The sequence below is a fragment of the Colobus angolensis genome, unplaced genomic scaffold (genome assembly GCF_000951035.1).
Source record: "Colobus angolensis palliatus isolate OR3802 unplaced genomic scaffold, Cang.pa_1.0 Scaffold15, whole genome shotgun sequence".
Lineage (NCBI taxonomy): Eukaryota > Metazoa > Chordata > Mammalia > Primates > Cercopithecidae > Colobus > Colobus angolensis.
The window spans coordinates 5,218,077-5,233,944 of record NW_012114599.1 but is presented as its reverse complement, the minus strand read 5'-3'; the positions used below and the strand labels follow the sequence as shown (position 1 = coordinate 5,233,944).

Below are 15,868 nucleotides of genomic sequence, written 5' to 3'. Positions count from 1 at the left end.
TGGCCAACATGGTGAAACCCTGTCCCTACTAAAAAATACAAAAATTAGCTGGGCGTAGTGGCATGCGCTGGTAGTCCCAGCTACTCGGGAGGCTGAAGCAGTAGAGTTGCTTGAACCCAGGAGGCAGAAGTTGCAGTGAGCCGAGACTGTACCACTGTACTCCAGCATGGGCGACAGAGTGATACCCCATCTCAAAAAACAAACAAAAATTTTAAAATGTTTTAGTTACTCCAAACTTTGCCCAGATGAGTTGACAAGATAGAAATCACAATCATAACATAAATGACAATCAACAGCATATAACAAAGAAAATTAAAGTATCAAATAAGCTACTCTGTAATGAGCTTACCCTCAAACAAGTATTTATTTAGGTTGATGCAAAAGTAATTGCAGCCATTATGTTTAATGGCAAAAACTGCAATTACTTTTGCACCAACCTAATATTTAAGACTTTTTTTTGTTTTAAAGACAGACGTCTCTCTCTATCACCCAGGTTGGAGTGCAGTGGTGCGATCTTAGCTAACTACAACCTCTCTGCCTTCTGGGTTCAAGCGATTCTCCTGCCTCAGCCTCCCAAGTAGCTGGGACTACAGGCACGCACCACCATACCTGGTTAATTTTTGCATCTTTAGTAGAGATGGGGTTTTGCCATGTTGACCAGGCTGGTGTCGAACTCTTGGCTTCAAGAGATCTACCTACCTCCCAAAGTGCTGGTATTACAGGCCTGAGCCACTGCGCCCAGCCAAAGGTCAACTTTATGAACAGGAAATTCTGACATACCTGAGCGGCAGGTGTCATCAAAGACTTTTTGTAGAAGCGACTTTGGAATGCGGCCAGTTCTTCGAACAGAATTATCTAGTCTCATCAGAGCCCAATCAAAGTGACTGGCAATCCTTCTAGAAGAAAAAGTGGACTCCTCTTGAATATCCTTTTTTTCGGCGGCAATGACATACAGCCTGGCGGGGCTCAGTAGTCCTCTAAAAAATGAAACATAATTAATAATAGTCAGTTGCTATCTATTTAGGTCGTTTTTTGAATAAAACTTACACAAATTTTTAAATTAGTTATTAAACACCTAAAATCACAGTACAATACCAAAAATAAAGATATGAACTAATAGGAAAGAAAGTTTTAGCTTTTTCTTTAGATAAAATCATATACACACATACATAAATTATATGCACAGTAAATCTCCTGAATAATTGAGAGCATTTTGGTAATTATGAACATGGAATCATTTCAAAATCAGATGGAAATATGGTGTGTTTTAAGTGTTTTTTAAATCTCTTAACCAAAACAAGGTAATGAAAGATGAAGCAGTTTATGCTGCCAAGCTCTTCTCACCTCTGTAAATAAGACAAAATCTAAAATATATCCAAAATTTTTATAACTACCTTTAAGTTTTCTAGGTATAAGGTTACTATGAATTTAAAAGAAGACCAATGTCCAGGTTAAAACAAGGCAGTTTCTTTTTTTTTTTTTAAAGGATAATTTAGGCCCAAATAATTTCTAATCTGTCTAAATAAAGTTGAAACACTTTAGAGTGATAATATTCTTAATTCTTATCTGCTGTGCAACTGTCAAAATGTTAGCTGTATTCTTTCCTAATTATGTAAAACAACTGCCACCAAAAATAAATAAAGTGTTAAACATCGTTAATTTTAAGGAAGCCAGAAGGGAAAGAAAATGATTACAAATTAGGTACGGTCAGAATTGTACATTATGTGTTTATAAAGAGCAATCTTTAAACCATTCACTATTTTAGTAATGGAGTCGAATATGCAAGTCAAATGCTCTCTAACATTAAATCTGAGGGATTCCAGGCTGTATCATTTTTTTTTAAATAAACACAATTTTTTACAGACTGACTAGGAACAAAAAAACCACAATTTTTTAGAGTATTTTTAGGTTGATAGAAAAATTGTGCATTAAGTAGAGTTCCCATATACTTTCTTCTCTAGGCTATTCTAGGTAAAAATATAAGCTGTACCTGATTTAAAAGTATCAGATAAAAAATAATTCTTACGTGTGAAGGAAAACTTATCAATCTGAGTTGAATTTTAAAATGCTTTCTCTGTATTTAAACATCACTTTTAACAAGCGATTTCTAATTCTCAGTGGTTTACATATTTGTTGCCAATATCTTAGTCACAGCAGCCACTAAATATATTATACACTAAGTATATAATAACTAAGTATAATATAATCACATTTTTCTGACATACACATTTTCATCACAATGGTGACTTTAAAAAATAAAACTTACATTTCTGTCCTATGTTATTAATCTGAAAAAAACAGTCACAAATTGAATAATCAAGTATGTGATGTTTTATTAAAGGAAGCTATACTAGAGGTTTCACCTCAAGGTTGTATAAAACGAGGCTGTAATTGATACTAGACTAGAAATTCTACCACTGTGATCTGGGAGAAATCATGACTCTAACCATTAGTGATTCCACCATCTAGGTGGAAAATAATGGAAAAAATCAGGATACCGACTAAATAAGACAATGTCTTATTTTTGTAAGACCAATGATCAGCACATTGTAGATGGCTAATAGACTCAAGTTTGTTAAATGAGCTGAATTAACGTACAAACCACAGAAGATATTTTTTTTTTTTTTTTTTTTTTTGAGACGGAGTCTCGCTCTGTCACCCAGGCTGGAGTGCAGTGGCCGGATCTCAGCTCACTGCAAGGTCCGCCTCCCGGGTTCCCGCCATTCTCCTGCCTCAGCCTCCCGAGTAGCTGGGACTACAGGCGCCCGCCACCTCGCCTGGCTAGTTTTTTGTATTGTTAGTAGAGACGGGGTTTCACCGTGTTAGCCAGGATGGTCTCGATCTCCTGACCTCGTGATCCGCCCGTCTCGGCCTCCCAAAGTGCTGGGATTACAGGCTTGAGCCACCGCGCCCGGCCAGAAGATATACTCTTAAACAAAATATTTATCCCTTACTTCCAAAAGGCATTTATCTAGTTGCTATATCAGTTGTTACTAAACTATCCCCTTCTTAATGTCTGGCAAGCACAAAGTGACATTATTTTTCAATTACCCAGGACGTGACAGTTTGGAGGAGTATGCAATAATATTATTCAACAACAAAAGCTGATTAACAGAAATTTCAAAATTGTGACGTCTATTTGCCAAAGTGTTTTACACAACGCGAATCTGATAAACTGTTAAGGAGCAAAAATAAAACTTCTACTACAGGATATTTTTTAAATGTAAGAGGAGACAAACTCAAATTTCAGGAAGAAAACAGGCGTTTATAAACCAGCACATTGTTCTGAACATTCTAGGCAAATTTTTCTCATACACATGTCTTTACTGCAGCCGACACTCCTTCACATAAGTGTGCTTGGCTTTTTAGTTAAGTAGAAACATGAATCTGTTATAAAACAAACTGGGGTAGAGGAAGGATTACATATTTAACCAAAGAAGTCTTGACTCTTCAGTTATATGGTCGAGAACTTTTTAAATTTACTCTAATACATCTTGGAAACAAGAGTTTCACAGCCTGGAGCAATGGGTATGTCGTGATAGAAAGGAAAGAACAGAACAAGTCCAGGGGTGAAGGTGGGCCCTGCAAGAAGATCACACCCACCAGGCTTGCACGAGCTGGAGCACAATGCCTCCAAATGCTAAGGACCAAAACTGACATAACTACGTAAGGGGAAATCATTGTATCATCTCATCCAAGTATCATACTGGCTCCTTTCCACTTCTTAAATGTCTCAGGTTCCTTTCACAGACTCCAGCTCCTACCACTAATATTCAAATTACCCATAAATGTTTTCTTGTAAAATCTGCCATTTAAAGTTATTACCTCTCAGCTTTTTTAAAAAAATTAAGGTGGGTTTTTTTTTTTAAACTCTTTAATAGAAAACTATCTTACGGTTGAGTGTCCATTAAAAATATATATAGATATACACACACACATATATATATATATAAAAGGGACCAGATTATCCTACTAAGTAGGCTTCCATGGGACCCTCCCCCCTACTGTTAAGCCTGTACCATTTAAAAAAATAAATAAACACCATTTTTTGATAAGCAGAGACTGACTAGAAGAAAAACCAATTTTTTAGAGTGTTTTTAGGTTTATAGAAAAATTGTACAGAAAGAAGAGTTCCCATATACTTTCTTCTCCCTCCTGTTTCCCCTAGTAACATTTTGCTTTAGCGTGGTATACTTGTTACAAATGATGAACCAATGTTGATACATTATCCATCAACCAAGGTCCATAATTTTAAACATTACAGTTCACTGTGTGCATACATGTTTTGACAAACATATGACATGATACCTTCACAGTGTCACACAAAATAATTTCACTGCCTTAAAAATGCCCCGTGCTCTCTATTCATTCCTTCCACTCTCTTTCCAAACCCCCGGCAACCACTGATTTTTACCTGTCTCCAGTTTTGCCTTTTCTAGAAGGTATCATACAGCATGCTGCCTTTTCAGATTGGCTTCTTTCACTTAGCAACATTTACGGTTCCTCCTTGTCTTTTCATGGCATGACGGCGCACTTCTTTTCATTGTTGAATAATGCTCTTTTGTACACATATACATAATTTGTTTACCCATTTGCCTACTGAAGGACATCCTGGTTGCTTCCAATTTTTTGACAATTGTGAATAAAGCTGCTAAAAGCATTTGTGTGAAGGTTTTGGGTATGGACATAAATTTTGAACTCATTTGGGTAAATACCTCTATGTTTAGCTTTGTAAGAAACTACCAAACTATCTTTCAAAATAGCTATACCATTTTGCTTTCCTACTAGCAATAACTGAGAGTTTCTGTTGTCCTACATCCTTGCCAGTATTTGGGGTTTTTGATGTTTTGCTGGATTGTTGCCATTCTGATAGTGGTACTTCATTGTTGTCTTAATTTATATTTCTCTGTGACATAAGCTGCTGAACATCTTTTCATATACTTATTTGCCATCTATATGTCTTTTCTGGTGAAGTATTTTCTGCCCATTTTTACTTATTTTATTTTGAGAAGGAGTCTCGCTGTCCCCCAGGCTGGAGTACAGTGGTGCGATCTCAGGTCACTGCAACCTCTGCCTCAGGATTCAAGTGATTCTCCTGCCTCAGCCTCCTGAGTAGCTGGGATTACAGGCACACACCACCACGCCCAGCTAATTTTTATATTTTTCATAGAGACGGGTAGTTCTACCATGTTGGCCAGGCTGGTCTCAAACTCCTGGCCTCAAGCGATCCGCCCACCTTGGCCTCCCAAAGTGCTGGGATTACAGGCATGAGCCACCATGTCCAGGCCATACACGTTCTTTAAACTCTTCTCTCCCCTTTTTTTCTTCTTCACTGATATTATGAATCAGTTTTGTGTCACTTTAGAGCTATGAAGAGTTTAAAGGGAGATACAGGTAGAAGAGAGAAGAGGCATTATTAATAGCTAATGTTTATCACGTGATTAATTTGTGCTGGGTATGAGAAAATTATAACTTGCAAATGAAAAAACTGAAGCAACTTGCCCAAAGTCATCACAGTTAAAACTAATGATAGGGCCAGGGTTAGCACTCAGACGGTCTCATTCTGAAATGAACTCAACGTGGCAAAAGGGCATCGAAGAAACTAATCTGGCTGCAATGGGGTGTTCACACCAGAAAGTGGTAAAAAATTAAACCTAGACAGTGAGTGAGACTAGATAATGGAAAGTCTCCAGTGGCAGATAAATAAGGGATTTGGATTTTATGACATACTTGTAAAGTACAAAACTAGTTTTCATAGAGCTGCTCTCTCAACTTACTTTGTTGCACTATAATGTGGAAACATGGGGAGCTCAAATTTATCTTACGTTTTCACCAATCCCTAATTTAACTATTCCACTTGGGTTTTCTTTAGCCGGTTGATACGCTGGATCATGTGGATTGATTTTCAAATGCTGAACCAGCCTTGCACACTTGGAATAAATCCCACTTGACCAAGGTACATAATTCTTTTTATATACTGCTGGAGCCTCCTGAGTTTTAATGCAGCCAAAATTCAAAAAGATAATGCCTCCTTTTAAAAATGGTTGATATTCCCTTCAAATTTCTCCACTGCAACCAACTATTCCACTAACAAATTGTTCCCTCAAAATCTTAGACTACTTATTTTATTGGGCAAACTCAGCCTTTATATCCCATCTATTGAGTGCTTAGATGTCTGAGGCTCTTGTTGAACTCAGAACACATGGATTTCTGCAACAAATCTTTAGTTTCTCAGGCTTCAGCCTCTCTTCATACAACTGCCAGATCAACCATCCTCAAAACCATCTTTTTTCAAAAATCCTATCCTTGTTCTTTACTTATCACATCAATTCTGTTCTTCCATTTATTAATTCAAAAAATATTTATTGAGCGCTTTCTTTTTATTGAGCGCTTTCTATGTATAAGGCACTGGCTAGAATCTTATCTACTAATAAATCTAATAAATTAGACTTTTAAAAAATACCAATTATGGTAAACGCTATTAAGAAACAAGGGGCCAGGCGTAGTAGTTCAAGCCTGTAATCCCAGTACTTTGGGAGGCTGAGGCAGGCAGATCACTTGAGGTCTCGAGACCAGCCTGGCCAACATGGTGAAACCCCATCTCTACTAAAAGTACAAAAATTTGCCTGGCATGGTGGCAGGTGCCTGTAATCCCAGTGACTCGGAAGGCTAAGGCAGGAATAATGACTGAACCCAGGAGGCAGAGGTTGCAAGTAAGCCAAGATCGCGCCACTGCACTCCAGCCTGGGAGACAGAGAGACTGTCTCAAAAAAAAAAAGCTGGGCGCAGTGGCTCACACCTGTAATCCCAGCACTTTGGGAGGCCAAAGCGGGTGGATCACCGGAGGTCAGGAGTTCGACCAGCCTAACCAACATGGAGAAACCCCGTCTCTACTAAAAATACAAACGTAGCCAGGCCTGGTGGCGCACGCCTATAATCCCAGCTACTCGGGAGGCTGAGGCAGGAGAATCGCTTGAACCTGGGAGGCAGAGGTTGCAGTGAGCTGAGATCATGCCATTGCACTCCAGCTTGGGAAACAAGAGCAAAACTCCGTCTCAAAAAAAAAAAAAAAAGACTCTACTGCTCAATAAATAATATCTGTCTTATTATACAAGGTGCTCAATAAATGCCTCTGAGTTTTTTTTGTTTTTATTTTTGTTTTGAGACAGTCTCGCTCTGTTGCCTAGGCTGGAATGGTGCAGTTATGATCTTGGCTCACTGCAAGCTCCACCTCCCGGGTTCACGCCATTCTCCTGCCTCGGCCTCCCAAGTGACTGGAACTACAGGCGCCCACCACCATGCCCAGCTAATTTTTTTATTTTTTTAGTAGAAATGGTGTTTCACCGCGTTAGCCAGGATGGTCTCAATCTCCTGACCTTGTGATCTGCCCACCTCGGCCTCCCAAAGTGCTGGGATTACAGGCATGAGCCACCGCACCTGGTCAAATGCCTCTGGGTTTTTAAAATATCTTTCCTTTTTTTTTATTTTTTTATTTTTTTATCTTTGAGACAGGTCTCATTCTGTTGTCCAGGCTGGAGTGCAGTGGTGCAATTATGGCTCACTGCAGCTTTGAACTCCTGGCCTCAAGCAATCCTCCCACCTCAGCCTCAGCTCCCAAATAGCTAGGACTACAAGTGCATGCCACCACAGCTGACTAATTTCTTTTTTTCTAAAGATGGGGGTCTCACTATGTTGCCCGGGCTGGTCTCAAACTCCTGGCTTCAAGTGATCCTCCTGCCTCAGACTCTGAAAATGCGGAGATTACTGGGCCTGGCCTAAAAAATCTTTTATAAAGCTAAGTCCCAAAGAACTTTCTCCGTTTAAGAATTCAATTCTCCAAAAAGTTTTGACAAATTTAGCTACCCCAGTTTTATGCTTTATGGTAAATCACAGAATTTTAGAACAAAAAAGCTACGGGCCACCCTTCTACACTTGATAACCACCTCCTGGCCTGAAATACCAATCCACTCCTTTCCACCTAGCCAGATTTCCCTTCCATCTCCCAGGATCCTCCAGTCAAACGGGATGCCTCCTTTGTCTCACCTATGGAGGAAGTGATGCAAAGTCAGTTAACCAGATTGGGACCGATGATGTGACATGGAGAAAGACACTCTGTTGAAGATCCCTTCCAGATACATTCTGAGATCTTCCACGTTTACTTGCCTGTGAAAGTCTTTAAATCCCAAGTTTATAATATATCATGTATTGTCTTTTAAAAAACGTTTTTGTCCATAAGTAATCCCTTCACCATCTAAAACACAACAGTCTGGACCTCATTCTGCACCCAGTGAAAACTACCATGGCACCTAACTGTGAACTGGAAAATGACAAGATCAAAAATGTAACATATGTAAAAGACTTGTAACATTAAGTTACAACATATGTAAAATGTTTCAGAAATGTGAATCATGGTATCTGGAGTTGAATCCCAACTTGAAGTCTTGAATAAATTATCCTTCTAACCGCTTCCTAATTTGTAATAACCCACGAAAATGGAAATGTTTGTATGATGGTATGTTTACAAACACACTTTGAAAATAATAAACATCAGGCCAGGCGTGGTGGCTCACGCCTGCAATCCCGGCACTTTGGGAGGCCAAGGTGGGTGGATCACCTGAGGTCAGGATTTCAAGACCAGCCTGGCCAACATGGCAAAATCCCGTCTCTACTAAAAAAAATACAAAAATTAGCCGGGCATGGTGGCACGCGCCTGGCATCCCAGCTACTTGGGAGGTTGAGGTGGGAGAATCACTTGAACCTGGGAGGCGGAGGTTGCAGTGAGCCGAGATGGCCCCATTACACTCCAGCCTGGGTTAGCAGAGCGAGACTCCGTCTCGGGGAAAAAAAAAAAAGTAATAAACATCTACTCTAAAGGTACCATTGTTTACCCTAATCCCCAAATCTACTTTTCTTAATTCTGCTAACACTCTCACCAATCTTCTGCTATCTTTCTCTTAAGAAAAGGATCTTTTCTTCAGTTCTACACTACCTCATTGAAGTCCTATTACTACTAATTTGCAATACCAGTGTTGTTCCATCCCCACGTTCCATTTCTCCTATAATCTACATAAACTTTGTCAAAATCTGTACTTAAAATCCTCCAATGACTTCCAGTCATCAAACAACCTACCTTCTAAGCAATCTTGGTAGTCTGAAGAAATCAACTGGCCTTTGCGGTATCAACTTCCACCACACCCCACACAGCTACACGGGATAAATGGTCTCTAAGTCTCTTCATGCTCTTCTCTAATTTTGGAACATTCTGAATATGAACTACCATGTGTCCTCTAAAACTCAACGTCCCCCTGCCATAAAACAAATGGGACTGCTCCTCTCTCTGAAATACCACAATATTATATTCTTCTCTTATGGACAGCACGTCTAATAGTTGTACATGTGCCTGTCCAGCCCTGTGATTGATAAATCTATACTTACAGAGCAGAGGCTGAATCTTACAGATTTCACAACCCCAAAGGACCCATCAGGTTCTTTTTTTTTTTTTTTTTTAACTGAGATGGAGTCTCACTCTGTAGCCCAGGCTGGAGTATAATGGTGCAATCTTGGCTCACCACAACCTCCGCCTCCTGGGTTCAAGCAATTCTCCTGCCTCAGCGTCCCAAGTAGCTGGGATTACAGGCATGGGCCACCATGCCTGGCTAATTTTCATATAGATACTTTTTTTTTTTTTTTTTTGAGACAAGGGTCTCACTCTCTCACCTGGCCCAATCTCGGCTCACTGCAAGCTCCGCCTCCCGGGTTCATGCTATTCTCCCACCTCAGTCTCCCGAGTAGCTGGGACTACAGGCGCCCACCACCATGCCGCTCAGCTAATTTTGTTTTTGTATTTTTAGTAAGAGACGGGGTTTCACCATGTTGGCCAGGCTGGTCTCAAACTCCTGACCTCAAGTCATCCGCCCGCCTCCGCCTCCCAAAGTGCTGGGATTAAAGGTGTGAACGATAGCATGGATCCATCAGATTCTTAATATTCGCAGAAGATTTTTCTAAAATGAGAGTTTTCTAAAAGTTTTCTTCCAACTTTAGAAATAAAAATCATGCCATCGGCCGGGCGCGGTGGCTCAAGCCTGTAATCCCAGCACTTTGGGAGGCCGAGACGGGTGGATCACGAGGTCAGGAGATCGAGACCATCCTGGCTAACACTGTGAAACCTCGTCTCTACTAAAAAATACAAAAAACTAGCCAGGCGAGGTGGCGGGCGCCTGTAGTCCCAGCTACCTGGGAGGCTGAGGCAGGAGAATGGCGTAAACCTGGGAGGTGGAGCTTGCAGTGAGCTGAGATCTGGCCACTGCACTCCAGCCCGGGCGACAGAGCGAGACTCCGTCTCAACAAAAAAAAAAACATGCGATCCCATCAAAGGATATGGGATTTTTCACTTTTAGCCCAATCATTAGTCTAGATCTACTTCCAAACAGATTTAGCTCAAAGCTTATCTTTCCTCTGAAGTACACAAGTTTTATGCTAAAAACTGTCATGCAGAGAATATATAAGCAGCTCTGATCCAGAAATGCAAGGAAAATGTATGTGAGAAAGCAAGAATATTTATCCCCTCACAGGGAACAGAGTAAGAGCTGGTTTATAAGAAAGCGTCTATTTGAAAAATAGATGTACTGAAATGGGAAAACGAAGAGTAAGACCACATATAGGGTATACTTCTTGGTGCTACAATTTTGAAAACAGATTACTAATGAATGTCTAAAAATTTCACTACTAATACTCATTTGTCCTCAGATAGGACATTCCTGGAAATCAAGCTCAGAGTGAATTTGTGTAGACACACTGCACTGCATGGATGGGTTAAATATCCCTTCAATCTCCTCCAGGTTACCATCTTCCTTCTTCAATGTCTTAAGATTTTCATTGATTTACTCAACAAACATTTGACACCTACTACATGCCACAAAGTTAAAACACCAGAGAAAGCAAAAGGAGTAAGACACAGTATCTGCCTTCAAGGAACTTACAGCCAGCTCTAGAGTGTTGGTGAGTACACATGTCACAGAGTTAATGGGTGCTTTCGTGATACAGGGTCTAAGAGGAGGCACAAGAAAAGAGCAGTGAAATGGGAGAAGCAGTCAAGTTAAAGTTCAACAGAGATGGGGGACACCTGACTAAGGAGGAAGGGGAAACACATTCCAAGAGTCAACCTCACACTCAAAGGCAAGGAAATATACAACATGGCCCATCAAAGCTTTGTAGATCCACAGACAAGCACTAGACCTACAAAATCAGAACCTGCATTTTAAGAGCCCCAGGCAATCATGCTCACTAGAGTTTGAGAAGCCCTGCTGTAGTGCACTTCAAAGTAGTAGTCTGGTATGGCTAGAACACAGGATGCTATGGGAAGGAACTCACAAGAGATGATGCTCCAGAGGCAACTCCAGCTCATAAAGCACCTGTGCTAAAGAGTCTGGATCTCATTCTGGACCCAACGGGAGTCACCACAATGCTTAAGTGTAAGTAGGAAAATGACATGATCAAATTACCAGGGAGACTAGGGAATGATGATGGGGTTGGAGGAAAAGGGATGCATTCCAAATGAAGCAGATCTAACTGGGCTTAATCATTTGTGCAATCAATAAATGGGGGGTGAAGGGAGTAAGAGATGAATGGGAAAACAAACATGTAGATATCCAGGATCTTTCTGGAAGGCAGGTAGAAACAGCAACATTCACGAAAACAGGGAACACAAGAGGAATAGATGTGACAAGAAGGAGGAGTCCAATTTGAGCTGTGTTGGCTTTGAAGTACCTATAGTTCAAGCAGGTGGATGCGTCTAGTAGACGGTCCATATCTGGGAGAAACATCATCAGATAGATAAGTAATGCCCTGAAAAATGAAAAAGGTCACAAAAGAGAATGAAAATACTGAGAAAACATAGAAGGACCACAGGTAAAACTACCAAGAACATCAGCATTTAATAGGTGAACAGAAGAAAGAGGAATGAAGCAAATGAGACAAATCCTAAAGAGAAGAGAATCTAGAAAAACGGTGTCATCAATACTGAGAAAAGGGTCTCATGAAGGGGAAAATGGAAGACAGAGTAATATGCGAGGTCGAGGCCTAAAAAGTGGATTTGGTAATTAAAAGAGGTCCTCTGAAAAAGTTAAATAAACATACATCTTACACATACATAAGTCATTAAAAGGATAGCTGTCAACTAATGGCTCTCTGGTTGACAAGAATTAAGGGTGATTTTTAGTTTACTGTTCCCACCACCCAGGTTTTGCAACTATTCCTCGAGGTACTTTGAGGAATAATTTTTGCAACTGTTCCTCAAGGTACTTTTGAAATAATTTTTCAAGAATACAATAAAAAAATCGATAAATAAGATAATAGTCTTTGACAGTGGTGTGACTGCAGTGAGTAGAAAAGGGAATGAAAAGTGAGGAAATCAGAGACAGAGAATTATGGACAGGGAAGAGACTGAGAAACTTCTAGAGTAAATAGAGTTCCAGGAAAGGTTCTATGTTTCAGGTGGGCAAGATCTGGGTATGCTTACAGGTTGTGGGGTAGGAGACTATATACAGTGCCCAGAGTTCAGGAAAAAGAGGGAACAATTACTTTTATTGCCTGCTATCACCTGAACACACAGTGGTGAACAAGACAAAGTCCTGCTCTCATGCAGCTTACCTTCTACTAAGGGAAAAAAAAAAAAAAACACAGAGAAATGAGTAATGATATCAGACAAGTGAGGTGTGCCACGAATAAATCTAAAATAGGACCGGCATGTTTTGGATTGAGTGTTGAGGTAAGGCTTCTCTGAAGAGACATTTGAGATCTGAATGACAAGAAAGCAACTTTACAAAGATAAGTGGGAAAAGCCTTTACAGATAATGAAACTGAGGAACTGAGAGGTTAGTAGGATGTCTGAGATTATGCAGTAAGTAAACAGAACCCAGGTCTGATGAACACCTAGACCACCCTTTCTACTAAACTGTGTTCTCTTTATTCAGTTCTCCTCAAATGCAACAGTGAAGATAAAAGAAAATGTGGGCCTTCCCCTGACCTTACAGAAATGCTGAGGACTACAATAATAAGAGTAATGGGCACAACTTTCTCAAAAGAAACTCTGAAAGCCAAGAGATGCATGTAGTTCTGCGATCAGAGGCATGATTTCAGAAAGTTAACTGTTCAAGCCTAATATGAAAACATAGGCAGGCTCCAAATTACAAGTAGGTTACATTCCAAAGACTGTAAGTTGTTAAGAAATCATAAATTATTTTCTCCACGTAATTTTACGGCGAGATTAGGTGTTCAGGCTGGTCCACGAAGGTCCCCATAACCGTAGTTGTTATGACTACTGTAGTAACCAACAAAGCACTTACTACGCATCAGGCCCTATACTAAGTGCTAAATACAGATAATTCTGAAATATTCCTAACACCGTTACTACTCCCATCTTATAGCTAAGTAAACTGAGGCCTGGAGATGTTAACTAACTTGTCTAATGGTATAATGCAGATAAATTGAGGATAAAATGCAGATAAAACTGGTGTAGGCTGCAGTCTGGGCCCAGCCTACTGCAGATCCCTGGCTCTCAGTCCTTATGCAAGCTCTCAAAGTACCTTAATTTATAAGCATCAGTCTTTCAAAATCATTTTTTCTCCAAAGCTAAAAGCTCAGCAACCTATCTCCCCTTCTCTGGTGGTCAGAATACTATTAATAACCAAATGAACACTTCCATTAACTTTTTTTATCCCCTCCACTACAAAACTCTATACCAAACCTATTTCTGATAAATCTCAAACCATGAGAGCATTCAGTCGCACATCTGACACCCACTGAGAGTTTAACTTGCCTTTGCATCCCCAGATTCCAAGAGTGCCTTGCATGTGCTCATTCATTCAAAGACACTTACAGGCCGGGAGCGGTGGCTCACACCTGCAATCCCAGCACTTTGGGAGGCCGAGGTAGGAGGATCGCTTGAGGTCTGGAGTTCGAGACTAGCATGGCCAACATGGTGAAACCCAGTCTCCACTAAAAGTACAAAAGTTAGCCTAGCATGGTGGCGCACACCTGTAATCTCAGCTACTCAGAAGGCTGAGGCAGAAGAATCGCCTGCACCTGGGAAGCGGAGGTTGCAGTGAGCCGAGATCGCGCCATTGCACTCCCACCTGGGCTACTGATCTCGAAATAAATTAATTAATTAATTAAACAAATAAGAAAGACATTTACAAATCCTACCATGACAGTTACCAACTCGTACAACACCTTCCTAAATGCTGAAGGAAAACTCCATTCAAGAGAACGCAGGCAAAAGCCCAGACTGATCATAATCCAGCATCCAGCTTTAAGCCATTCGTGGCTCACCCAAACTCCCAACCCATTCCCCGCCGCCCCCTCCCACGCAAAAAGCTAAATTTCTCAGTATCTAAATGCTAGGTGGTTACTGATTACCAACAGTGACCCCACGTGGGACACCACCCAAGATAGCCGAGTGTAAGGAGGAGACCACCACCCGACTCCCCAAAGCAGTCTTTAAAACCCCCCCTCATCTTCGCTGACCGTGGGTAACCCGAGGACATTAAGACCCAGGCTGAAACGGAGAGGGCAGGATTCAAGCCGGAAGCAAGCCATGCCCGCATCCGTGACCTTCTGAAGGCGCTTAACCCTGTCACCCGAAAACCCCTGGTAGGGAGCGTGGTGCGGGGCAGGCGGAGGCTCGGTCCTGGGGCGGCGAGAAGGGTGGCGAGCACAGGCGGGACCCGGTCCCTGCCGGCGCCCACGACCCCGGGGGACCCTCGCGCTGCAGCCTGGCTGGAGGAAGGGCCTGGGCACTCACCCGGCCGCGGGCCCGGCGCGAGCGGCAGGCAGATAGGAGGCGGCATGCGGCCGGCCCGGGCCGCCAGTGAGGAGGCGCAGGGAGAGCGGGAGGCGCAAGGACAACGGGAGGCGCGGGGCCGCCCCGGCACGCAGCAGCCAACACGAGGATCTCAGCAGGGCTGCCATGGCTCGAACGTCCCCGCAGCGGGAAGCACGTTCCGCCAGAAGGACAGGAGGAGCACGTGACCTTAGGGTCGCCCGGCGCGGCAGAGACCAACTGCCGGGCGCGCCAAATGTGGGGGGAGCCAGGGATCGTTTTAGGTTGAAAGATGGAAATCTGCATTTCTCTGAGAAGAGGGGAGCCAAAGTGATATTCACATAAACGATGTTGCTTGTTTCATTATCGAAGCATTTCTCTTCCGTCTTCCGTCTCCGATCTGGGCATCGTGTTCATTCGCTGCACCCCCGCACTCCTCTGTTGGTAGAGCCGCAAGGGGTCAACTCCTCCCAGGTTGGCGCAGAGGCTTGCGGGAGGCCAACTAGTAAAAACACCGAGAACTCTCGAGAAGAGCCGACTATGAAGATCCCAGGATGGGACGGTTTCCCCCGCCCCCTAGTGCAGACTTTGTAACCAACTTTCAGCGCTGACGCGATCTCCAATAGGAACGGCCCTTCACTCTCAGAAACGCGGGCCGGAGAAACCGTGAAGAACTTTTGCACCTTGCCATTTGCCTCCCAGGTTCAACATGATAGGATTTGGATTATTAGGGCCTGGGAACAGCGTAAAGGAACGCGCGGGTCACCACCTTAAGTGTGAATGCGGGGCCTCGCTTTAGGAAATAAATGAATTCTATCAAAAGTCCTATAGTTTTAAAGCTAGAATTGAACTGTTTTCCCAAACCCTCCATGCCTACCGCGCCTCTCCCTTCAGTAAAAGCACATATACATGTGAGAAGTAGAACAATGCAATTAAGAGTCTCCAACCAAATCTGGGGAGAAAACAGGCAAGTTAAACCCATCGCTGGGCCGGGAGCAGTGGCTCACGCCTGTAATCCCATCACTTTGGAAGGCTGAGGCGGGTGGATCA

General features: G+C 42.1%; 1 protein-coding gene across 1 annotated transcript in view; it reads right to left on the bottom strand.

The window, feature by feature from the left end:
• Positions 1-15,019, bottom strand: part of LRPPRC (leucine-rich pentatricopeptide repeat containing) — a 113,071-nt gene extending 98,052 nt beyond the window's left edge. The window contains exons 1-2 of the mRNA XM_011936027.1: positions 14,801-15,019; positions 781-977 (exon numbers count right to left, since the gene is read on the bottom strand). Of these exons, the coding sequence (XP_011791417.1) occupies positions 781-977; positions 14,801-14,967 (364 nt within the window). The 5' untranslated portion in view covers positions 14,968-15,019. The remainder of the gene's footprint in view (positions 1-780; positions 978-14,800) is intronic.
• Between the last annotated feature and the right edge of the window lie 849 nt (positions 15,020-15,868).